Source organism: Equus asinus, chromosome 6 (assembly GCF_041296235.1).
Source record: "Equus asinus isolate D_3611 breed Donkey chromosome 6, EquAss-T2T_v2, whole genome shotgun sequence".
In the NCBI taxonomy this organism is placed as follows: domain Eukaryota; kingdom Metazoa; phylum Chordata; class Mammalia; order Perissodactyla; family Equidae; genus Equus; species Equus asinus.
The window spans coordinates 68,830,847-68,856,571 of NC_091795.1; the positions used below are offsets into that span (position 1 = coordinate 68,830,847).

The window sequence follows — 25,725 nt, forward strand, 5'->3', positions numbered from 1 at the left end:
CTTTTTGGAGGTTTTCATTCATAGGTTTGGAAAAAGACGTTAAAGTCCTTTGTCCATAGGAGGTAATCAATAAACTTTGTTAAAGGAATAATTGAATGGTCTAGTCTAAGGATGGTAAAGGGGTTTTTCTCATTCCACATCTGAACTCTGGAAGTTTCTATGGTAGCTCCTGGATTGACCCTCGTCCTGGCTGAAGTGTGTACAGAGGAAAGTCTCTCCAAGGGTTAAGGTCTTATGTTCAAATCTCAGAATTCCTGACAGGGATTTACGAACCAAAGCCCCAGCTACCTAAACTACCACACAAGATTAGTGACAGCCTAAATGCTTTTCATTTTTTTTTCCTGACTCCTCAATTAAAATGCCAAATTTGGGCCAGCCCCAGTGGCCTAGTGGTTAAGTTCAGTGTGCTCTGCTTCCGCGGCCCGGGTTCTGTTCCTGGGCATGGACCTACACTGCTTTGTTAGCAGCCATGCTGTGCTGGTGGCCCACATACTAAAACAGAGAGGAAGATTGGCACGGATGTTAGCTCAGGGTGAATCTTCCTCAGCAAAAATAAATCCCAAATTTGTATCAGGATGGCCTATACATCACTGTATTTCTCAGGCCTTATTTCTCACCACTTTTCCATATGCATTAAGCATTCTAAACACATCAAACTTCTTGCACATCCCAGGAAGCAACTTAATCTCTCATGCCACCATGGTTTCACATGTCACTGCCTCCCCCTGCAATGCCTTCCTAGAAAACCTCTAGTGTCCTTTAAGACTCAGGATAGCCATCAACTTCCCTTAAAAGCCCTACTTGGTCTGCCTCATTCACTTCCCCTCTGTGCGGAGCTGGCCCTCTCTCCTCTCTACTTCCATAACACCCACACCATACCTCTATTCTGCATTTGCTTGCTTGTCCGTCTATCTTCCCCATACCAAGCTGGAGACTCCTAACAGGTAAAGATTTTGACTTATTCACCTCTGCCACTGTCTACAGACCAAACTAGTAGGACTGAATAGTTAGATTAAAATGAAGGAAAAGCAGCACCCCCACTGAAGATGAGAACCCCCTTCTCAGCTTCTCTCTTTTCATGTCCAGAACCGACGCCTGCGTAGACTAGATCTGCAGTATTTCAGGCAAGTTCCCATTGCTTAGGGACCTCTCCATTTTCCCAGCAACCCCCGGAGGCAGTTCCCTATCCTCAGAGGACAACAGCAAGGATGTGTAAAGCATTCACAGGGTGTGACAACTACTCTTTCTGAGTCTGGTATCAGAGCCTCAGAACGATTCCTCATGCTGTCATTCTTTTTAAATGTCATTACTTTCCCACTAGGACATGAGGCCTCAGGGCTGACCCATGTGAATTGGGCCTAAACCACAAAGTACTCCCCATACCCTTTATGCCTTACCTCCCCCTAACTTGCTTCTCTTCAACTGTCCATGGACTCTCCTGACAACTCCTACCTTAAACTATACATTATATAGCCCAACCCTGACTCCATCTCCTTGCATGACTATGATCCGAGGCTCACCCATCTTCTTTTATTGGCATTGACAGTCCACAGCAATGTATAGTCCAGAACAGAAATGCCCCTGCCTCTCCTTTCTGTTGATTCAATTCCCAGTAAACTCTTCTACTAGCTGTGCCTAGAAAATAACGTTTTCTGTTGGAACAATTATTCTAGTTAGTAGAGCTTAGCTATATGACCACACATTCATTTCTGATTCTAGAAGAACTACAACATGAGGTATTGTGCTTAACCCTAAAGGATACTCCATATAATTATATTTTCTTTACTGATTCAGAAGACTTTGGGGACCATATATTAATTCAGAGGTATCTTTATAAACATCAATTATTTTCCCATAAATATGAAAAGATCAAGTTAATATAATGTTCCAGAAAATAATTACCAAACAATTATCTTGTTTTTGTGGGTTTCTTAGTTGCATACAGCAAACAGATTTGTTTCCAGCTGATAAATATGGTGCTTGTTTATTAGCAAATTTCTTTGCAAAATGTCATGCTGGAGTAGGGATGGGCTTTGTGGAGATATAGGACAAGGATCCTGGTCCTCTAAAGCATGCTGTGGCACAGGATAGGGACAGTCTAGGAAGTGGGTAATAACAAAATAAAGGCAGAACAACTCAAGGTAAAGCCTTAGGTGTAGAAGCTAAAGCTTGTGCAGAAATGAATATAGATGGGACTCAGTACCAGGCACTCAGATGGCTTTTTTTTCTTTCCTGAGGAAGATTGGCCCTGAGCTAACATCTGTGCCCATCTTCCTCCACTTTACATGTGGGATGCCTGCCACAGCATGGCTTGCCAAGTGGTGCCATGTCTGCACCCCGGATCTGACCCAGCGAACCCGGGGCCATGGAAGTGGAATGTGCGAACTTAACCACTGCACCACCTGGCCAGCCTCTCAGATGGCTTTTTAAAGTCCAGAGAAGAAAAAAGCCCTGTCATCCAGTGTGCTTACTGCCTAGTTTTCTAAACTTTTGCATCACTTGGTTCCTAGGACATCACATCTCCTCCAAAGTCAATGTTTGTTCTCCTCCAAAGTCAATAGCCATTTATTCTGGTTTCCTCCTCTGATTCTTGCTCTTCTGCTCAATCTTTAAATGTAGGAGTGCTCTGGGCTCAGTCCTCAGACCTCATCTCCTCTTATTTCTACTCTCACTCCTTATTTGATTCTAGCCAGTACTATGGGTTTTTAACAACCACACATATGCGAATAACACTCAAATTTTTATCTCAGGCAACAACCCTGAGTTCTAGACCCATATACTCAACTTGGGTATCTAGTAGGCATCTCAAACTTAATACATTCAAAGCAAAACTTTTCATTTTTATCCCCTGGTTTCCCTATCTTAGTAAATGGTAACTACATTCACCCTATTGCTGAATAGAAAAATCCATCTACCCCTGTTTATTCTCTTTTTCATATATCCCACTTTGATCCATCAGTTAATTCTGTTGTCTCTAGCATCCAAATAGATCCCAAATTGGACCACTCGTCTCCCACTCCTAACATCCTAGTGAAAGCCAACAGCAACTCTCTCCACACTGGTCTCCCTGCTTCCGTCATGCCCCTAGAGCAATTCTCCACGGTGGACTCAGAGTGATCCCCTTTAAACATGGCACTCTTCTACTCAGAACCTTCCAGTATCTTCTGGCACTCTTAGAATAAACTGTAACAACCTCTCATGGTCTTCATCTCATTTCCTATATTTCTGTTGCTTGTTCATTTGGCTCCAGCCACATTGGCTCCTGCTGTTTCTTTAAATGCAAATAAGCCAAATTTCTTTGGACCTCAGGGAATTAGCATTTTCTATGACATCTGCCAGGAATGCTCTCGCCCCAGAAATAGACTTCTCCTTTACTAATCTCTGAGTAAATGTTACCTTCTGAGGTAGGCCTTCTCTGACCACCTTACCTAAACCACTTCTTTGTCACTCTCTATCCCCATAACTTACTTAACTTTTTTCTAGGGCTTATTGCTGTCTAACTTTAGATTATATCTTTGTGTATTTTCAGTCTTCCTCAATTGAAGGCAAGCTTCATAGGGTTAAGACTTTCTTTCTCTATCCTTAAATGAATGCATTGGCTCCAACAGGTATCAAGAATTCACCCTCTGCAAAAACAAAGGAGTTTGGACAACAGTGCATGGTGGCCCCGGGGAAACGGAGACAGCACTCTGCTTTAGGCCTCGGGTTCAGAGCTTTTATAGGGTCTCCTTTGAAGAAGACAAGTGAAAATAAGTTATACATTGGGTGAAAAGAGTAATCTGCGAATAGGAAAAAAAACATAATTTGTGAAAGAGAACCAAACACTTGCATAAAAAATCAAAATGTTTCACAACTAACCTCAAAATGCTTTAATTGACTTGTAAATAATGCTTTTAATTTCTCATTACTTATTTATTTCCATGCTTTGAAACAAAATCAAAGCTCTTAGAGATAAAACAAGTCTGGGAATATGTTAAGATTGTTAACTATATCTCGAATAGAAAATTGCTTAGAGGAGGGAAATTCCTCCAAACCCCTCAAAAATTATGAAGCATCACAGAAATGTTTTTTTGGGGAAAGAGAATTGAAAGTAGGAGAATCTACAGCTTACGTAATGATCTAAAGGAAGCCGTAAGGCTTATTTTGTTTTTCTCCTAGTCAGTCGTCCTAAGACGGCAGTTCTCAAAGTGTGACCTCGGGATCCCTGAACATCTCGGAGACTCTTGCAGGCAGTCCCTAGGTCAATGCTATTTTCATAACAATATGAAGATGTTATTTGCCATTTCACTTTCATTTTCTCACAAGTCTGCACTGGAGTTTTCCAGAGGCTGCACGGTGTGTGATATTGCAACAGATTAAATAGAAAAGCAGATATGAAAATCCAGCAGCTCTCGCTTAAGCCAAACATTAGAAATATTTGCAAATATGGAAAACAAGATCATTCTTCTCACTAAATATTTTTGTTTTGGAAAATGTAGTTATTTTCATCAAAATATAGTATTTATGTTAACATGTAATCAGTATATCTTATTGTTGTTTTTATTGAATTAATAACTAAGTATTCACAAATTCTTAGTTTTAATTTCTAATACAATAAATATACATATAACCCACATCAGGAAAAGCTCTTTTGCATCCTCACTAATTTTTAAGGTACCATGGAGTCCACAAAGTTTGAGAACTGCTGACCTAAGACACTAAAGTATCGACAAATAGATTCCTAAATAAATACCTTCTAACGTAAATTTAAGACAATGAAGACATAGATATATTTTAACCTTGATCACTTTAGTGAAATATATTTCTCAGGACTCCAGGAAAATTATGACTTTTTTTTGCATCTATTATATCTTCCTGTTTCCACAAAGGTTTTTAGTGTAGACCCAGACAATTGTTTCAGCTTCTTTACCCCTACAATTAACTAAAGCTTTCAAACATAATCCAAGTGGAAACCCACGGAAGGTTTTAAGATCTAGCCTTGTGGCCATGAGCACAGGCTTCCAGAACCAAACTGCTTCAATTTCCTCAACCCTTCTATGCTTCAGTTTATTTAGCTCTGAAGTATGGATGATATTAGTACCTAAATCAAAGGGCTGGTAAGAGAATTAAATAACTTCAGACTTATAAAGTATCCAGAACACTGCTAGGCACATTTCATAAATATTAGCTACTTTTATAGTTAATATAGAAATGTTAGTTACCATTATGTCATCACTGAGAATAATACCAAAATAATATCAGGAACTGTGAAAGAAAAAAGGAAAGCTGACGTTAAAACTTGTGGAAGTATTGGGATTTCAAAGTAATTAGAAATTGTAAAATAAATTTAATCTTACCAATGAGACAGTATCCTTTTCTGAGAAATTATATATGTTTTCATCCAAAAGTAAATTTCTCCTTCTGGTACTCTATCCAGTAACCACGTGATAAGGTTATATTATGCAGATGAAATATATGCCCCAAAGAAGAAAACAGAGACTGCACACTATGAAGATCAGGGCTTATAGAAAAGACAATCTCAGGGCTGCCCGGCGGAGCATTGGAAAGTGCACACGTTCCGCTTCGGCGACCCAGGGTTCACGGGTTGGGATCCCAGCTGCGGACATGGCACCACTTGGCAAGCCATGCTGTGGTAGGCATCCCGCATATAAAGTAGAGGAAGATGGGCACGGATATTAGCTCAGGGCCAGTCTTGTTCAGCAAAAAGAAGAGGATTAGCAGCAGATGTTAGCTCAGGGCTAATCTTCCTCACAAAAAAAAAAGAAAGAAAAAGAGAAAATCTCTTCGTCCTAAGTATATCATCTCCTGATAACATTGCTTCCCAAGCCAGGGCGCCATATTTAAAACCATATGGCTGGAGGATAATTGCCCCGTCAAAGGATAATGAAAGTCAATGAAAACCAACCTTGTAGGAAGGCAGTCTATTGAGAGAGACAGTCTCATCATTTGCACTACAGGAAGGACAGCAGTGAGAATAGTCTTAAACGGAATATCCCATATCATGTAAATTAGTACTAGATCTATAATTTATAAAGTTATAATTGTGGCATGTTTTCAATCCTAAATTGATATATGCCTATATCTATATTGAATATCAATTCGTATGAGAATTAGGATCACTAAACAGAGTTTTGAGAGTGGCAGAATTTGGTTCAATATAAGAAGAAAATATGAAAGAGCAGAGTTGGTTGCCCCCCTTTTCTGAGGTAATGAGTTCTCCACCGTTGGGTGTATAAAAGGAAAAGTCTATATCTTTCTAACAGAAAAAAATCGTAGGCCCATCTAATTATACTGTTTATGCATTGCATTAATACTCTAGGAAACAAACCCATTACCCTTCAATTGTCTATAACAGAAATAAACTGCTCTATGTGGCAACCTATTTCATATTCTGGACAACTCTCATTGATTATTCCACAAATACTTAGAGACCAGACATTCTTTTGGGAACTTGAAATATAATAATGAACAAAACATAGAAAATCTCTGCCTTTACATGACATATTATTTTGAGACAAGGAAGGTTAATAAATAATAAGCAAGTAAAATATATATGTGTTAGAAGATGTTATGTGCTATAAAGAAAAATAAAGCAAGGAAGAGAGAGAAGGAAAGTTGGAATGGAGGTGAGAGGGTGTTAGCTGGTTAAATAACGAGGGAAGGACATTCCCAGAAGAAATGGAAGAAGTGGGAGTGAGGATATTAGGAAGATTCATATTTAGCCATGATTGAAATTTGCTATCTAAAATTATGCTAAATGAATTTAATTTGTTTATAATTAGGTATTTATTATGTTTAAGTCTTTACTATTCCAGGCTAAATATCTTCAGTTTTTTCATCATTTACCATGTACATGATTTCTAGATCCTCTGTGTCTTGGGTCTCTCCCTTGGACACACCTAGCCAGGAACACTATGCTCAAAAATGCAGAGCAGAATGGAAAATTACTCACCACCCCCATTGTGCATTCTGTCTTCTGGAATGAGCACTACTTCTTTCAGGATGCCTCCCTGACTCCCAAATATGAGTTATGTGTCCCCTCTATGCATTATCTTAGCCATATTATGCTGTATTGTAGCTCACCATAAACTTGGCAGGCACCAGGCTGCCTTCTAAGCCAGAGATCCACAACAACAGACAGTGCGTATATTCTGTTCCATCACTGTGCTCGACACATAGAAGGTGTTTGCAAATATTTCTTGAGTTGGATGAATTAATATCCCTCACCAATCTAGCCGTCTATAATTTCAGTCTCCACTGGTTGGACATGTGAACTCGAGGAGGGCAGTAAGTTTCACTGCATTTCCTGCTAAACCCACAGCATCTAGATCCGGCCTGGTACATAGTAGGCACTCAAAAACCATTTGTTGGAGAACTATGCATCTTTGAAACAGCCAAGAGGAGTGTGGGGTAACAACAGCTAGGATTGGGTAATTGGCAAATAATTCTAAAAACTCAGCCTTATATTCACAGAGTGCTTTATGTTGTAGCAAGTGCTTTCTCATGTGTTCTCGTACAATCTCACCAGCTCTGCAGGGTAGGTGGGATGGAATACTTCATTTCCACTCTATCAAAGAAGCAATTCTATGATGCGCACAGAGATTAAAGATGATTGTGAGTGGTAGATGTTATCAGGCTCGACTCCAGATCTTCCAGTTCAAGGTCTTATGGTTTTTTCCTCTACAGCACACAAAGACGAGTTTTCTGCAGGGTTGCCATGTAAAATGGACATTTCTTTCTCAGATGCAAGTCAGAAGGTCACTGTTGACAGCACTTGGTTTTCCATACCACTTGGATTCCTCTGCTTTCATGCCCATGTTTATAATGCCCCTGGTTTGTAGGTCAAGTCTGTTCACAGTCAAGCTCAGTCCATTCCTTTCCCAAGCCGGAAGAGTGCTCTATCCTATATGCTTGACGCTCTGCCCTTTTCATCTATTAGATGCATCATAGCTGACTTTTAAAATTTCTTAATTTTTAAAGATCTGCCGGCATGATATAGAAACACATATGTTGAAGTTTTGATTAAAAAAATGAATCTTGCCCTATGTTGCCTAAGTTACCTGATATTTTCACCATTTGTAATTTCAAAAACACCTGTTTCGAGTCATTGCAATTGCAGTAATCATTTCAGATTTCCTGTCAACCTTACTACCTTGGGGTGCATGAATAGGGTATTTCCAGACGCCTGTGGTTGGTAACTTCTTATTTTAATGAAAGGCGTGCTTTCTCTATATGACTGATGGAGAAACATTATTTTTAGGCAGCAATAGCAATCCAGTGTGCTTAGCTCACAATTTATTACAATCTCAGTACATAGGGTGATGGGGGACGGAGTGTGTCCCCCGTTCACAGGAGCTGAAATTGTGCTAGAGCTGCGCGAGTTTAGACATTGACGGATAAGGTAATTTATTCCAACAGAAATGTGGTGGCAGAGAATTAAGTAAGATATTCCCTGTGTGGTTAAGACCTGTCAGATAAGACTTTCAAGGTAGAAAAGAAGTGAATGGGACTAATATGGGAATGCAGTGGTCAAGCAGGCAAAAAACGGATTTTAGGGTAAAAAAATCCTGGGTCCAAGTTCTACCTTAGGGGTTTATTTTCTGTGTAAACATGGACTTTTCTCTTATCTGTAAAATAAGGTTATCAATACTTATATCAGAGGGTGGTTCTAGAGATTAAATAGCATAATACGTATAGAGTCTCCATGTACCACAGAACATTAGCAGTGGCAAAAGTTTCTATTTGAGAAACTAAACCTTCAGTGTAAAGTTTCCAGCATCCTGGTTCAGTGTAAAATCAGCAATTTCACAGGTGATAAGAAGCATCAAGTCAAGACACAAAATTTTAAAAGTTGGGTGGCAGAAATCATAGTAACAGCAAAACCACTTATCTGTAATCTATATGCATGTAATCTATATGACATTTTGTAACCTGCTTTTAACAGAATATTTGTTCACGTCAATATAGATCTATATTCTATATTGATCTACAAATCATTCCGTTCATGTCAACATGGATCTAAAATTCCATTTTTAATGGCTGCCCATGGTCTTCATAATGAGTTGGACAGCCTCTTGTTAGATTTAGATTGTTACACCTAACATTTAGATGTAACGTGTTACATTTAGATTGTTTGCAATAACTTTTTCCTATTATAAACAATGCTATGTTGAGTTTCTGTGCATTTATATTTGTGAATAATTTTAAATTATTTTCTTAGGATAAGCTACTTGAAATAGAATTATTCTGACTAAGGGTATGCACATTAAAAATTGTATAAAGTTTGCCAGATTGCCTTCTAGAAAAATGGTTTAAATTTAAACATAACAGAAAATTTTTAAGTCTCCACAAAGTATGGCACTTTAATTGAATTAATGCTGTTTTTAATTTTTAATGATATGTTGCTTTTCAAAGAGGGTAAAATATGTAAAACTGTGGATTAAATCAAATAAGAGAAAATAGGCAAATAGCATGTATAGGTATGATTTAGTGAAAGTATTAAAACACTGTTCAAATCAAACTTAGGGGACCCAAACAGTTGATGAGAGTGTAGAGGAGGAAAAAGAATTTTCCCTCTATCCTTCTTGGTTCCTGCCTGAGACCCTCCTGTAATAAAAGACAGATTAACAGGAGAAAAACAAGCAGCAGTTTAATAACATGAATACCTCATGTATACAGGGCAGCTACCCAGGAAAACCAAGTAGTTCCCTGAAATGGCCCAAGCCATCACCTTAAATATCATCTCCAGCTAAAGGCAAAAGAAAGATGTTGGTGGAGAGGGGAGTCTGGTTATGGGAAGTTACCAGGAAAAGAGCAGTCAACAAAGGTAAGGTTGTTATGCAGATTTAAGTCATTGCCTTCTCCATTGATAAGAGTGTCCAGAGATTTAGTCATCCTTCTCTCCCCGGTACAGAGAGGGAGCTGTTGTTAGTGCCATCAAGTCAATTCTGACTCTTAGCAACCCTGTGTACAGCAGAGCGGAACACTGCCCAATCTTCTTGCGCCATCCTCTCACCTTTCAGCTCTATATCAGACAATGCTCTGCTGCTATTCATAGGGCTTCTATGGCCCGTTTTTATGGAAGTGGGTGGCCGAGTCCTTTTTCCTAGTCTGTGTTATTCTGGAAGCTCCATTGAAACCTGTCCACCATGGGTGAACTTGCTGGTATTTGAAATAGCTTTCAAACGGCAAAGCTTTCAGCATCACAGCAACATGCAGCTGCCACAGAGAGGGAGACACCCGTACAAAATAGAAGTTTCTCTTATAATTGTAAATATCTCTTAACAAAAGGGTAACTTCTACTGGGTTTCCAGAGCTTCTCCCTGTGTCTGCTGTTTCTTAAAAATAATCAGCCTAAAATAACTCTCATGCCGAAGAGGCATATTTTGGGGTGGCAAATTCTCCTCCCATTCAAGAGAAAGTTTTTCTCTTAAGAATTCCAATTAGTAAATTATGAAGTAATGACAGATAAAATATTACCAATTTAAAATCTCTAATGAAATAAACAATCTAGGCAATAATCATCAATGGTTGCTAAAAACACTAGTTGGGGAACTTTATAATAGATGATTATTGCCTAGATTGTTTATTTCATTAGAGATTTTAAATTGGTAATATTTTCTCTTAATAGTAAAAAAAAATACATAAACACCACTTATTTTTAAATAAGTAAATGCCACTAGTTAGTGTTATCTCAAAGTTAATCTCTCCAGAGAACATGAATGACTATATTTTGAACGAGATAAAGAAAATTCCCAGTCGTGGAGTAGGATGCTGATAATTCCCTATCACCTCTCCTATAAGGTACAATGTGGTCCAAATGATGGAAAGTGAGCCTTGAAACCAAGAGTAAGCACTGAGACTTAGTATCGCAAAATCTCAATGTTTGAATGGGGAAAGAAACAGAAATCAATTCCACACTCCCATTCTACAGGTAATCAACCTGAGATCCAGGAACCTGGAGCAATTTGCTTGAAGTTATAACCCATAGTTAATAGTACTTAAATTTATTTTTGCACTGTCATATTGTCCTATATGAAAAAGTCTTTATTCCAGTTTTGTTATCAAAAATTTATTTTGTGCAGGTTACAAAGGTGATAGCATAAAAATTTAATATCATGAATGTAATAGATCAAGATGGTGTACCTGCCAGTGAATGCGAAAGTGTCAAGAAAGCCACCATTGTTTTCTTTGGGAAAAAACCGAAAGCAATCAGGAGTTAATTAAAGTGGACAGCATTCTGAAGGGAATAACAAGGACAAAAGTTATTTATGTGAATGTCAAATGCAAAGAGATATTATATGACCTTTAATTAAGGAAGAAATAGTCTCTAAAAGGAGCAGAAGGTAGCAAATCATTAGTCTATAGAAGAGACAAAAGGAGACAAAGGCAGCAGCTACCACTGTGTTTAATTGAGGGGAGAAAGAAAATTTAGAGTAGTGAATGAAACAGTTTAGCCTTCTACCTTCCTTCCCTCCATACTTTGTAGCACTTAATATCACCATTACCCGCTTGTCAGAAGCAACTCTAATCATGACAATGCAGACCTTTGTTTAGGAAGGCGGTGCTACTGTGTGAGTTATAGATGATGCTCTAGAGGGCACATCCTTTAAGTTTGAATCAGTCCTTTAGTAATGAGATTGGGTTTGCATCCATCCCCTACCACATTCTCAGCTCTGAGCAGGAGACATTTTCAGGATGGGCAGTTCGGGGTTAATAGCAGAGTCTTTGGACAGGTGAAAATTAAAGCTGAACAACCCTCCTAGGGGTCAGCTACATACTATACAGGGCGTGATAAACACTGGGTTCTAATCATTTAGCCTCCAGCCAGCCTTGGGAACTTCACGCCTCTCCTTTCAGAGGATTTAATAACTGCTCCCCTGGTGTGCGCCAGGTGGGATCTCACTCTTGCATTAATCCACCTTTTGAAACACTTATCCAGCTTCTTTCTTTCTCTCCATATTTTGTTTTTAGATCACCAGTTCCTATAAAACATATCATTAACTAATCTCAATATCTAGAAACTATTATAGCTAATGTTTTCTTGGGCCATTTATAAATGAGTAAATGAGGTCAAGTAATCATAAATAGTTTTTTCAGGTACATTATACAAGTGAATGAAGAAGTTAAGCATCATCCATTGGAAATATAGAGACCAAGTCAAAATTTCCAGCATCTGTCCTCCTTGGGTTGGGGATGGGGTGGGAAGGAGGGAACATTCAACCAACTAACAAGAACTATCAAGTATTCTTAAATGCACAGCAGGGACCTGAGGATTGTGGAATGCAAGAAGGTACAGAATCATAACTCGTTTCATTACGAACACTTTATACTTATCATACCAAATGATTCTCACAATAGTGTCAAAAGAAGTAGAAAAGTTATTAGTATCTTCAGTTTGCAAGGGAAGCAAGGCTCAGAGCAATTGTGAGTTTACCAGCAACTAGTTAGTAGCAGAACTGGAACTACACATTCTTTCCACTCTTCAGGGAGGCAGCAGGTCGCTAACCATCCAACTGGACATAAAAGCTGCAAGGAGGACCCTGGAGTGATTTTCCAGGGATGGGCTCCTTTCCTGCCAAGGCTCCCTGAAGGGGAAATCAGCTCAGAAAATTTTCAGTCATTTTTACTTATCAAAAGGCCTCATCATTGCAATTGACTCGTTCCTACTCATTGTTAAATTTCAATCTCATAATCAATTCAAATTTCTTCTCCAACTCCTGCCTTTGCCACAACAAACTATATTTGTAAAGCTTAGAGAGTTACAAACCTGGAGAGATTATCAATTCCTTCGGATCCAATTTCCTCCTTTTATAATGAATATGCTATAGCAAAATCATTATTCTGAAATAAAATTAATTGATAACATAACCTATTCTATGAACAATTTTTTCAAATTCTGTATAATAGTCTAACTGTAATATAAAAGGGGAATAAATGCCAATATTTTATAATACACTAATAAATTATTCAATTTATGAAACTCAGGTATGACCATTCTGGAAGATACGGTGGAGCAGTCAGATGCTCGTCCCATTATATAGAACCACCTAGAGGGCAACAGCTACAAATGCTGGTTAACAAGCAATGCTGACATCAGCGAAATGATTTTCCAAGATGGTGAACAGCTCTTCTTAAATTCCAAATAAGACAAAGTAAAATCTTTCCTCAATATACACAGTAGTTACATTCCTGGAAAAAATCAGTGTGAGTTAAAATGTGCATAAGATACTTAGTTCTTATAGAAAAAACGGAGTGAGGTTCTAGGCTCAGATAACACGTTTTTCACCTACATGAGTGCCCTGTAGAAGATCTGGCAGTTATAGGGAATGAAGGAACAGTTATTCATTGTATGTGACTGTATCACATATTGCAAGATGTGCTCATCCCTGGCCGTGGCCCAATAAATGTCCATAGCAATTTCCATGTTCTTGTGACAACAATGAAACATCCTCCGTGAATTTCCAAATTGCCCGGAAGGAGTGGTACCGCCCCAGTTAAGAACCACTGCTCTAGAGACTTGGAGAGGAAGCGGGTATGGTCTACCTTCTCCCCACCCTCCTTCTTCTTCACTCCTATTGTGTTCAGCCGGGGAGGGAGGGGAGGAATGCCTCTTATCGCAAGGTTGCAGGTCCTTCTTGTGAGTCCTTGCTGTTGACCCATCTTATTGGTTATATGTTCAGTGTGGTAGTGTAAAGTCCTCAACTGTCCCCAGTGAAGAGGGACCTCTTACTCAGCATCTCCTCCAAGCTTTGAGGATCTTCTGTGTGGTTTGACTACTATTTTAGGTTCACCCTCAATGGGTGGCCTCACACAAAATCCATCTCATGTCCTGCAGTGGAGTCCTTGGCAGCCCCAGTCTCCTCTCCCCACTATAGCCCCACTGCTGAGACCCAACCCCATTTCTCCCCAGTGGTCTTTCCCATACTCCAGGAGTACACGATGTAGAAGGAAATCAAATGCCAGTCTCTTCTTGCAATCTTCAAAGCAATTCTTTTGGGAGCCTCCTCTCTTTACTTCAAAGACGAGGAACTAGCTGGGTACTCTCCTCCCATAACTCCTAACAGAGTGGGTAGTGTGATGGGTGTGGTCGCTGATTTGTTTATATACCACAACGCAGAAAGTTTTACTTCAAATAAACAGGTAGGAATCTTAAAGTTACAAAATGCATTGCTTCCATTCCAGAACTGAGTCAGTGCTTTTTGCTCACTTTGGTTATCAGTATTTCTTCTTACCCACAAGTACGAGTGAGTCATTTAGAAGAGCATGTCTGGAAGCGATCTTGATCTTAAGAAAAAGATCAAAAGACCAAGCCCTACAGTTCTGCACAGGCGGGCCTGCCTTACCCTTTAGCTCCTGCTAACACCTTCTCTCCCTCACTTTCTGTGCTTTACACCCTCTGACCTCCTTCTAGTTCCTTGAGTGCTCCTTGTCACCCCAGGGCCTTTGCACCTGAAGCTTCTTCTGTCTAGAAGTAAAGTGAGGTCATACTCCTCTTCTCCTAGCCAGTTCCCAGTACTCTTTTAGAGCTTTATAGACTCTCCTAAAAAAGGTCAGCTCTTTCAGTTAAAAAAATTATGTAATTTGGTTACTATCTCTTTTCTTCCCCAAAATGAAAGCTCCATTTATTCATGTGTTCACTGATTATTCCCTTATGTATAATTCAGCGTCTTGCTTAATAGTCACTCAAAAATACTCAGTAAAGGAGTGACTGAATGAATGATTGTTATCTATGATTATATAGCTAGCAGGTAACTACCAAAATTCAAGTCCATTTCAGCAAAATTCAAGCTCATATCTGCTCTGATCATGAGACACTGCCTCTAGCAGAAAAAGGAGAGAAGGTTGCAGACTTGTCAGGAAATTCATTAGGCATGTTTCTAATATTAGTATTTATATGTAAATCAAATTGTATTTTATTTATTTAAATAAATTTATTTAAACATTTAATTTTAATTAATCATTAAATACATTGCATTTAGTTAAGTAAAATAAGTAACATTTTACCTTAAAACGAGGTTAAACATCTAAAAATCTAACATATGCTCTCCATTTTAAAAATATATTTTATAATGTCAAGTAGTGCTGGTGTTAAATTAACACTAGATTTCTTATAACGATGAATGTACAGGTTTTAGTTTATGTCAGATTAAGGGTCTATCACAAGAGATGTCAGAAATATACATGAAAAACCAAACCAATTAATTTTATCTTTGGATCTGTTATCCAACAAGTAAGACTGCTTTTAGCAAAACAATGTTCTTCTGAATATATATATATATACACATACATATCTATATATGTATATATACATGATCAAAAGACAAAAAGATTTGATTAAATCTTATGCTTATGTTCAGGTTTCCTTCACTGATTCTGTACATTTCTAAAATACTATTAAAAGCAGCTGTAGTTGGGGGAAGCAAAAGGCTCTTTATAAAGTCTATACTTCAAACTTGGCTCCTCTAGGCTTCCCCACACAGTCGACGTAAATGTCTGGAGATTTACTAGTGGAGTGGTGGGTGGGGTGGGTGTAGGGGGAGAGAATCTTTTCACCTGCTCCCTAGTTGCAATTTCCGTCTATGTTGTGGAAAGAAGACCAGATATTCTCAGCTTCCTATAACCCATTTAGAAGGCAGCCACCCAGCCAGGGGGCAGGCAGTGGGAGCAGTAAACTTAAGGTGCAAAGAATAAGGGGGTGCGTTGTCTGTAGAGACTTTAAGCACAATAATAAAACCAACTCAGGGTCATCTCTTTATTATCACGATGCGTCATCTATGTGATGAAATTCTCTCCCTGCCTGCTGGAGCGAACTACCCACCACATACACACTTTAGTTCGCTCCTCTTAAAGGAGACTTTTTTCCTAAAATACTAACAGCCTTATAGAAATCATACGTGTTCCAACTGAAACCATCCAGAATGATTCCCCTGAAAATAAACACTCAGTATTTTTTTAAAATACTGGGCTGTGGGGCTGGCCTGGTGGCGCAGCGGTTAGTGCACACGTTCCGCTTCTTGCCAGGCCGGGGTCGCCGGCCCGGATCCCCGGTGCGGACATGGCACTGCTTGGCAAAAGCCATGCTGTGGTAGGCATCCCACGTATAAAGGAGAGGAAGATGGGTATGGATGTTAGCTCAGGGTCAGTCTTCCTCAGGAAAAAGAGGAGGATTGGCAGTAGTTAGCTCAGGGCTAATCTTCCTCAAAAAAAAAAAAAAAAAAAAAACTACTGGGCTGAGGTGGGGGTGAGGAAGGTAATGGGACCTGGCCAAGAATCGAGCCAAAAAGAGAAAAACTATATTCTTCCCTTTCTTCTCCAGTCATTGTTTAGAGTCCCCCCCTTGGGCTTTCTGTGAGATGATTATAATCATCTCCTGACTGGTCTCTTTATCCCACACTGTGCCCACTTTAGCACATCTCATACACTCCTAAAGATGCATCTTCAAAAAGCACATGTCTGGCTCCAGCACTCACCAGTTTGAAAATCTTCAGAGATTAATTCTAGCTATGAGGCTATACTCCTAGAGGTCATGGCCAGTGTCTAATTCCTATTTTAATCACCACAGGACTTAGCTCATGGTTCTGAAGCGTGTAGTTACTCTCTATTTTGCTGCCTGAATATTTAAAAAGTTAGCCAGTAAATGTGCTGCAAAATTTCCTTTAAATGATTGCCCCAAAATGAGGCATGTTCCATTCATTTGTATAATTATTCAAAATTTAAAGTATTTACTCAAATATTTTAAATATTTTGCTTATTTATTGATGATCTATTGTAACTTAGGTAGGCACTTTGCTGTGTTGAATAAGTTTCCATCCAAAATCTACTGTTTCTTGAGCAATTTCTACATTCAGAGGGGTTTTTTGACAAAAGAAACAGGAAGACAAAAAACCCGCCTCTCTTAAGATTCATAAGATACATAATTTAAGTATCTTTTTTAGGCTTCAAATCTATCGTTGTTCATTTCAAAAGAGAGTAGCGCATGGGTCACAGTCTGCTTCAGCCTATGAGCCTCTAAGTAGACTTGAAAGCAAGTATATAAGACCCGGCAAATAAAAGACCATGAATGTTAAATGACATTAGAAAAATAAGAGGTCAGCTGTTATTTCCATGAGTTATTTGCAAATTTGCAAATGGGATTTTCCAATAATTAGATATTTGGTCACAGCCAAGAATCATGAATGCGAGTGAGTGTGTGAGTTTGTGTGAGAGTGGGTGTGCGAGGGGTATGTGTGTGTGTGTGCTACATGTGTTGGGTAATCTCAGACAAGAATGTAGGAAGAAGGCAAAAGGAGGGGTGACAAAGTCATGGAGGGAAGCACTGGAACCATCGCTACGTTACACCTGTGTGAGCCCCCTCCCTCCTCACCAACGCTGTTGACTTTGTGGCAAGAGATTCACCCATAAGAACTCAATTGTTTAAAGTTTGCAATCCAGTTGCATTAATAAGATGCTGTTCTTTAAATAAAACCAGAAGGGGGGTCAGAATTCTTGCTTCAACTCTGCCTTAGAAGGAACACAAGCATTTTATGTGCAACCTCTGGGAGCTGTCTTTTTGGAACAACTCTTGGGTTTATATTGTACGAATGTGCTCCTGAATGCAGAGATGCAGGCAGTGTGCCCACGCCTCTGCAGCTAGCCCTCATGAAGGCCGGTGGCTTTGAGGCGGGAACTCCTAAAGGAACCTCGACTCGGGGCAGAAACAAAGGGTGAAACAAACAAAACACTGCGCTGTATCATTTCATCGGTTTGGGAGTCTCAAAGAAGGGGCGACACTGTCAATGAGACATCCTAACTCCGTTCAGGTCTCTGCAAAGCTGACCACCTAAACCAGGACTTGGTGGCAGAAGATTCTATATTATTTTCTTAGCTTCATTTCTTTCATAGCAGTATCTCCATTTGAGATCCTTTCATGTGCTAATTTGTTTGTTTTGCTTATTGCCTGTTGTTTTTGAACAGAATGTAAGTCCCGGGAGGGTGGGAACTTTGCCTGGTGTTTTTGCTGTTGTATCTCCCGGGTCTGGGACAGCGCCTGGCCCAGAGTAGATCCTCATAAATCTTTGCTGAATGAATACATGAAGAAATGAATGACCAAGTGAATTAATATGACTATTCTCAACTGCGTTTTATTTATCTCTGCTCTGCTCAGTTTTTTGCCTTTAATAAGAGTTGCTTGATGGCTGACTTTGAACATATCAGGAAGTTCGCAGTTTCCTTGATTTTTGAAAAATAATAAATGAAAATACAAATATAATACCCATAAAATATATGCCAAAAGAGCCCCTCTTCACAGGAAATCAGAGAGTCTCTGACATGCTTACAACTTTGATCAAACAAGAGCTTATAAGTAATTCCTGAGATAACAGGCAATGGGTCAGTTTACAGGCACAAGCCTGAGGCTGGGTCAGATTGCCATCTCTGTGTGGTCTGGCCTCCTGCAAAGTCACAGACAATCTGTCTGTCATCACAGAACAGGTGGCCAGGCAGGACCGTGTGTGTGGATATGGTGACGATGTCAGTTGCTAACCAGGGCCTGCATTGTAGCTACAAGGAGATGATTGGTATTAAGTTGCAATTTGCGCTGGACAGGAGCCAGAGTTTACCCGATAACCAAAATCCATCTTCTGTCCACATAGGCCAGTCCCCCTACAGGGGACAATATGTGTTTTATTAATTCGTCTACCATACACCAGAAACTGCTCTAGATGCTGGGGATGAAGTGTTCAAAAAGGCAGACAGAGGCCCTGCAGCTGTGGACTTGACTTTCTTGATCATATCTTCCAATCCGCTAATACGTCTTTGTTAGGTCAATTACAATAGCCACCTGCGCCTCTTGGAGACTCAAAAGGGCCCTCAAACATTTGTAAGTTCTCTTAAATTTCTCAGAAAAATCTCTATTTTTATATTCTATTAAATAGCAATGTTCAATGGAGCAGCGTAATAGCAACAGCATTGCGTCGGATGTAAGGAGATTTTTTCCCTTGTCTTTACCACGAATTAGCTATTTGATGGTAGGCCAGTGGTTCTCAGTTCTGACTGAACCTTAGAACTACCCAGGGAGCTTAAAAAAAATCCCTGTGCCCATGCTCCACTTCAGACCAATAGGAAAACAATCTCCAAGAGTGGGCCTGGGCTGCGATATTATTTTAAAACAATGCAACTGATACTCCTGGGTAGCCAGGGTTGGGCAAATCTTGTACTTTCTTTCTCAGTCTGTAATTACAGCTCATCTAACTAGTTCATAAGGATTTCTCATATAAAAATTAGGTTGTAAATGCCAAATAATTTTAATATCTACACAAATAACTTGTTTATTTTGGCCTACACTCTCAAATATTCTGAAACATATCCAAAGATGGCTAAGCTTTTTTTGTGTGACAGGGTAATATTTTAAGAGAAAGGGAAAAAAGAATGTAGTTTCCGAACTTTTCTTGCCCATGATTGCTAAGGACTCGTTAGGTCACACTACGTAAGATTCTGAGTTTTTAAAGAGGTGAAAGTATATAGTTTCATTATTTCCAGACATTTCCAGTTGTAGCAGAATCAGCATCATTAAAACCAGGGATCAAGACATCCATAAATTCAGTCTATTTTCCCCTTAAGTATCTTGTTATGAACATTTTCAAGGGCTACTGTCTGGGCACTGCAGTAACCACTAAAACACTGGCCGTTCTCAGAAGATTCTAATCAGTGGCCAGCAATTGAAGGAGCAGTGAGGGAGCTATACATCATAGACAATGCCTTAGACAAGAGATTTATTGAAAAAGCTGAAGTGCAATCTCTCAGGGACATTGTTTCAGAACAGGATTGCAAGGAACAACTGCCTGGTACAGAGCACCCCAGGGCCTTCCTGTTGAGTCCCCATTGATGGAGAATCCTTGAATCAGTGTTGAGGAAAGTTTGTGCAGACTTAGCAAAGAAGTTTATGCCCTACAGTTAAGATCTTCTCTTAATAAAATTAATGTGACAAGCAAAATCTTTGTTGCAGTGAAATTTCTTTAAAAGGCCTCTATTGGAAATTAAACTCTCAGATTATAATAGAGATGGAATCAAGCTGATATTCAGATATAAAGGAAAAGAAATATTGTGATCTAGCAAGAATATGGTGTTCCCCATAATCAATCATGTAACCACACTCTGTACTTACAAAATCACAAGCAGCTTCTTTCATTACAGAGAAAGTACTCTCGTACTCTAGAGGCATCCATTGTCCTGGATTATTCACTGGATAGAATTCTGCATAACAAAAATAATAGCATAATCATTATCGATAATGAAAGGGCCTGATTATGTAGAACCTAATGATATAGAAACTTTGTTTTCTTTATGGATATCATTTTTGTGGAACTTTACCAATCATAGTAATAACAACATCATTTATTGATGTGATTAGGAACTATGTCAAGCATGTTACATACATTTTATTCTTCCTATAACTCCTTGAAGGAGATTCTATGATCTGGTTTTCCAGACAAGGATGTTGTAACTCAGAGAGTTTAAGGAACTTCCCCAAGTTCACACAGCCAGAGGTGAGATTCAAACCCAGATATTCTGACTCCAAAGCCTTAACTCTAACCAGTTTCTGTTCTTTTCTGACCTACTGGTTGCTCTAAACAATGATTCTGCCACTGAATTACTCATTGGTAACCTCACCATTGGTAAGGTTGTGGGATACAGACTAGATTATGTCCTTCACGTAATAAGGAGCAGAAATGAAAAATGAAAGTGTCAGGATTTTGTACAAGTCCAACCGTCGACTATAAGTTGCTCAAATGCAGAAGTGCAGGCCCCTGGTGTCCAAAGACTGTGACAAATTCAGAGGAAGTGGGTGACCCCACAGCGATGGAGCCCAGGGGAGGATGGGTTATAACTGTGAGTCTACCAGGAAACTGCTCCCACCCAGCAGCTGGGCCCACTTAGGAGATGGGGTTTAAGGGTGGTGCTCAACCATCAAAACAAAACAGAGAAGTAAATCTTACTTGCAGGAACAAGAACCCAGGAAGGAGGAACCTTGGCACTTAGAAGTCAACAAAAAATCCCCATAGTCACCCCTGAAGCAAAAATCCCTGGATCCAATCAATGCAAAGAAAACCTGGCCCACCAGTCCACCTGAGGTTCTAGGTGTGGGAAAATAGCTAATGCTAAACTCCTCTTGCTGGCTGGGCTGGGCGCTATACTACTTTTTCTTATGTAAAAATTAGTATCAGACTGAGCCCAAGAATGAGCAGATTGCTGAGTGGTGAAGACTGGCAGAATAGGAAATGAGGTGGAGAATGAATAATTCTACATTAACACACTTAAGAAGCCCCACCACTGAAAAAGACAGTAGCGGTACCTCTGACCTAAGCAATTTAAAGTGAAAATGTAAGGAATTACAATAAAATACTTGTTTTCCCTATGATGAAAATTACTGGGTGTTTTAGTAAAATACTTTTAAAAATTGAGGGTACCCTTGATCACATGTCTGATTTTTCTGTAGACTAGATAAAAAAACTAGAGCCTAATTCACAACATCGTCACTTGAGCTAAAAATGAGTTTACTAAGAGACCCCTGAAGGTCTTCAGGGAAACAGTTCATTAGAATCTGAACAGTCTTTAGAACACGTGTGTCAAATCTTAGTGATATCCCCATGGAGTTCCCAGAGTGGCCAAGGCATACTGCTTTGGATAGATATCAGTGGAGACCCATAGCTCTGAGTCTCAAGTCCAAGGAAAGAATGGCAATCAGTATTCAAGAATACAATTAAGAAGTACTGTTGCCATTGGAATGTAAATCACCACCTTCCTACATATAATATTTCTTCTTTCCAAAGCATAGCCTGCAGCAGCCTCACCATTTCCTTACCTAGAGCCTTGTGCCAGCGATGTAGCCTTTGACAATTCTTGCAATAAAAATCCAGCCATGTATGACATTTAGGAGGGAGCAAAAGGTTTGATTTGCCTTGGGGCCCTGCAACCCTCTTAAAGATGCCTTTAATGAGAAATGAAAGGAAAAAAAAAAAAAAGTTAGGGGTTCAGAAATTGAGCCAAAACAAGAAGGGTGCCAAATTAATAGGCACGAGGCTGCCTTTTAATGGTTCTAGGTAAAGGGAGGACCATCTAATGTAGATTTTCCCCCCAAGAATTTAAATTAACCTAAATATCAGTCTAGATTGAAAGGATGAGGAATAAAGAGGACCAAGAGGTAGCCTTAATGCCTTCTCAGCTGCTCAGAAGATGGACTTTTGGCACCACTGGAATACAGACATTTAAGAATAGGGCTCTAGGGGCCGAACCTGGTGGCACAGTGGTTAAGTTCGCACGTTCTGCTTTGGCATCCTGGGGTCTGGTGGTTCAGATCCCAGGTGCAGACATGCCACCACTTGGCAAGCCATGCTATGACAGGCGTCCCACATATAAAGTAGAGGAAGATGGGCACGGATGTTAGCTCAGGGCCAGTCTTCCTCAGAAAAAAGAGGAGGATAGGCAGATGTTAGCTCAGGGCTAATCTTCATCGAAAAAATGAACAAATAAATAAAAAAGAACAGGACTCTTGTCACCTCAGGTCACAAGCGTGCTTACGCTCTCAAGAAAACCTGAGTTTTCCTAAGTGGTCCATAATAGCAATAACGGGCCACACCTTTTCCACAAAATCTATCCCAATGAGATGTAGTCCACTCACATTTTCATTTAGCTCTTTCACTCAGCTCCTTCACTTAGCTTTGTCCTATTTCCTATGGGTGGAGTATGTAGTTATATGCTTTTCTCAGTGTCATTTAGAAAGCTGACGCTTCTGTCCAAGCCCCTTCCGTTGAATGTGAGCCAAATGTCTGCCTCTTGCACTCCGTTGAAGTCAGGACCCTAAGTAATTCTTGGCTGAGGACGCACTCTAACAGAGAGATGGTGACCTTCTGTGTCTCCCCACATGTCATTCTGTTTACACCCACTAGTCAGTGCAGTCTAACAAAAAGTTTGTGTGGAGAGTGTCTTCCAAGAAAATTTAACTCACAGTGAGGAAAGGAAAATGTTCTTAGAGAGGAATGATTCCTGGGAATATACAAGACAAGAAGCAGCTTGGAGTTTCCTCCAGCAAGCTGAGTGTCCACAACCACCAGATGGACGCAACAGACCCTCGCTCATTAAAGTGTGGTCCTCATGCAGGCCCCATCGACATCACTTGTAAGTTTGCTAGAAATGCAGATCCCAGGCCTGTTCCAGCCCGACTGCATAAGAACCCACAATGTGCACGTGATCCATAGGCACATTCGTGTTTGAGGAGTATTGACCTGGAACAGTGGTTCTCAACCTTGGTTATGCATAGGAACCAACCAGGGAACATGAAAAAAATTACTGATGCCTGGGTCCCACCCCCAGAGATTCCAAGTTAATCGGTCTGGAGTGTGACCTAAGCGCTGGGGTTTTTAAAAGCTCCCAAGGAGATTCTGAGGTGCCTTCAAGGTCGAGAGCCACCGGCATAGAGGCAGCAGAAGGCAGCTTTCATTCCCCCTCTTCACCTTATAGTCAAACAGTGGGATTCCTGGAGGCAGAATCTCTCTTCTCCTACGGCCTGGAGGCCCCAGAGCTGCACTGTAAGTACGGGGGAAGAATCCTACTGAGGAATTAACTTTCTGCCTAATGCTCCGCAGCTCCCTCCTTCTCCCACCTTCCCCACATGGCTACTCCTGATCCTGCACACCTGGGCTAACCACACCAGTGGTGAATATCAACTGGTGCTTTAACAATACAAACTTGGGAGTCCCACTTGAAAGCAACAACATCAGAGTCTCAAGACTGGATGCTAAAATCTGCATTTTTAACAAGCTTCCCAGGTATGACTGATGTGCATCCAGGTTTGTGAACTCCACAGTAGGTCTAGCCTCTCAGCCTGCCAAGTCATTAAGGATTTGTAAAGATGAATGAGCTGTCAAGAGAGCAAGGGCCTGATGCAATGCTCCTTTATTAATTATGGGGAAGTGATGTATTGGCAATGATAATGCTTCTCTTGGAAAGGGCAATGAATGGTTCGTCGATTGCTGCATTAGATCTTTCCCAACTCAACCTTAATGCTCAGCTTTTACTCCTCTCTGTAGTTTAAAAGCTGCACGGCTTTCACGTTAAACAGCCTCATGGTCTGTATTCCCAGGTGAGCTGCAATCTTTGAGGGAAATACCAACACGGAGAATCTCTCTGAGTTCTTGGCTGGGGAATACCTCTCCCCCAACCCCCATATCCTTATCTGCTTGTATCAGCAGCTACTAGCCAGCGTATTGCTATGCATGTCTGACATGCAGGAAAAACACGGAGTGAGGATTTCAGAGAAAATCACTGAGAAATCCTCAGATCCCTTTGCTCAAAGAGAGCTTCCATTAGCAGGGGGCTAGAAAGTGGAGGAAGAAAGATGTATCTGGATTGACAATTTCAGAGGTGAGAAACAGGTAGGCGAATTGGGGTTGAGGTTCTGTCTGTGGGTGAGGCGAGGAAGGCTGACCAGAAAAGTTGCAGTGCCCGTCTGCGCGTGCCATCGAAGGGCTGGGTGCTGGAAAGAGCGCTAGCGCGGGGCCAGCACGCACTGCAGGGCCGGGAGCCGGGGGCAAACCGAAAAAGCTCAGCGGCACAGGCTGGGAGGCTGCAAGAGCGCCCCAGCCGCTCGGTGCTCCAGAGGCACGCCCGCTCTATCCCAGGCGGCCGCCCGGGGCCCGGGGCGCCGGGACGCGCCGGTCGCGGCGGCCGCGGGGCCGAGCGCGCGTGTGAGCGGCGGGCGGGCGAGTGTGCGCGGGCGGGAGGGCGGGGAGCGCGCGCGCCGCCCGGGCCCCGGCCCTCCCAGCCTCCCGGCCTCCGCGCCTGCCTCCCGCCCGCGCGCACCGGCTGCCCGCCGCCGCCGCCGCTCCTGCTCGCGCCGGCGCTGCACGGGAGCCTGCCCGCCGCCGCCTGCTTTGTGCTTCCCCCCCGAAGATGGGAGCGACCTCTTCCTGATCTGGAGCTATTTAAAAGGAGGGAGCGCGCGGCAGTTCCTCCTCGCGTGGAGGAACGGGGGAAGGATCCATCCACACTCCCCCAAACCAGGTAGGATCCTATGATGGGCAAGCAGAAGGGATTTGGTCAGACACCGCCAACTATTTTCCATTTATTGTTCATAAGGCTACTCTTACCCCGCTTTGGCAAAGGACCGGTTCCTAAATGGTATGTGTTTGTGTGTGTGTCCCTACACGTTTTTTGGGGTGTCCGCGCTTCTCGGGGAGTGAAATTGCTCTGGCTGGTGCGCCTGGGCGTGAGCGTGCCTGCCTGCCAGTGCAGGCTGCCGGTAGAAGAAAGGGCTGCTAAGGAGAGATGCTGCACCCTGCACCGCGCTGGGCTCTGAGGATTCGGGGCGCGAAGAGCTAAGTCCACCCGGAATGCAGCGCTGCTGGGGATCCAGGCCTCCCCACCCACTGGACTCTGCTCCGCGGTCATCCCTCCTCCTGGTAATCCCTGGGGTCTCCCCCAACGCCACACTTGCGAGTCCCCTCTTTTCTGGCGAGCGCTGGGTGCTCCTTCACCAAAGACTGCGGAGAGGAGGGAGGTGTGGCCGGGGCAGGGGGGGACCGGCAAGGGAGAAACGCAGCGGGGGAGTGGGCTGAAGGGTCCCTGTTTCTGGGCACGATGCTGGGGTGTGCGTTGGGGATTCTGCACGCACAGGCATCTTTCCCCAAGAGATTCGAAGGGAACTTTGCAGCTGCATTATCTGCCTCTGGAGCTTTGCTGGCTCTTGGG

At 41.4% G+C, this 25,725-nt stretch overlaps 1 protein-coding gene across 23 annotated transcripts in view; it reads left to right on the forward strand.

Annotated features, from left to right (window-relative positions):
- Positions 1-25,725, forward strand: part of SLC8A1 (solute carrier family 8 member A1) — a 399,887-nt gene that overhangs the window by 47,972 nt on the left and 326,190 nt on the right. For 11 of the 23 annotated variants that reach the window (XM_070512186.1, XM_070512188.1, XM_070512194.1 and 8 more), the window contains exon 1: positions 25,353-25,436. The exons of 6 other annotated variants lie outside the window; for them this stretch is intronic. In XM_070512186.1, the coding sequence (XP_070368287.1) occupies positions 25,368-25,436 (69 nt within the window). In that variant the 5' untranslated portion in view covers positions 25,353-25,367. Of the gene's footprint in view, positions 1-24,015; positions 24,411-24,746; positions 25,039-25,136; positions 25,156-25,267; positions 25,437-25,725 lie in introns of those variants that run through there. 6 more of the 23 variants (XM_014832916.3, XM_070512197.1, XM_070512202.1 and 3 more) reach the window with 5 other exon arrangements.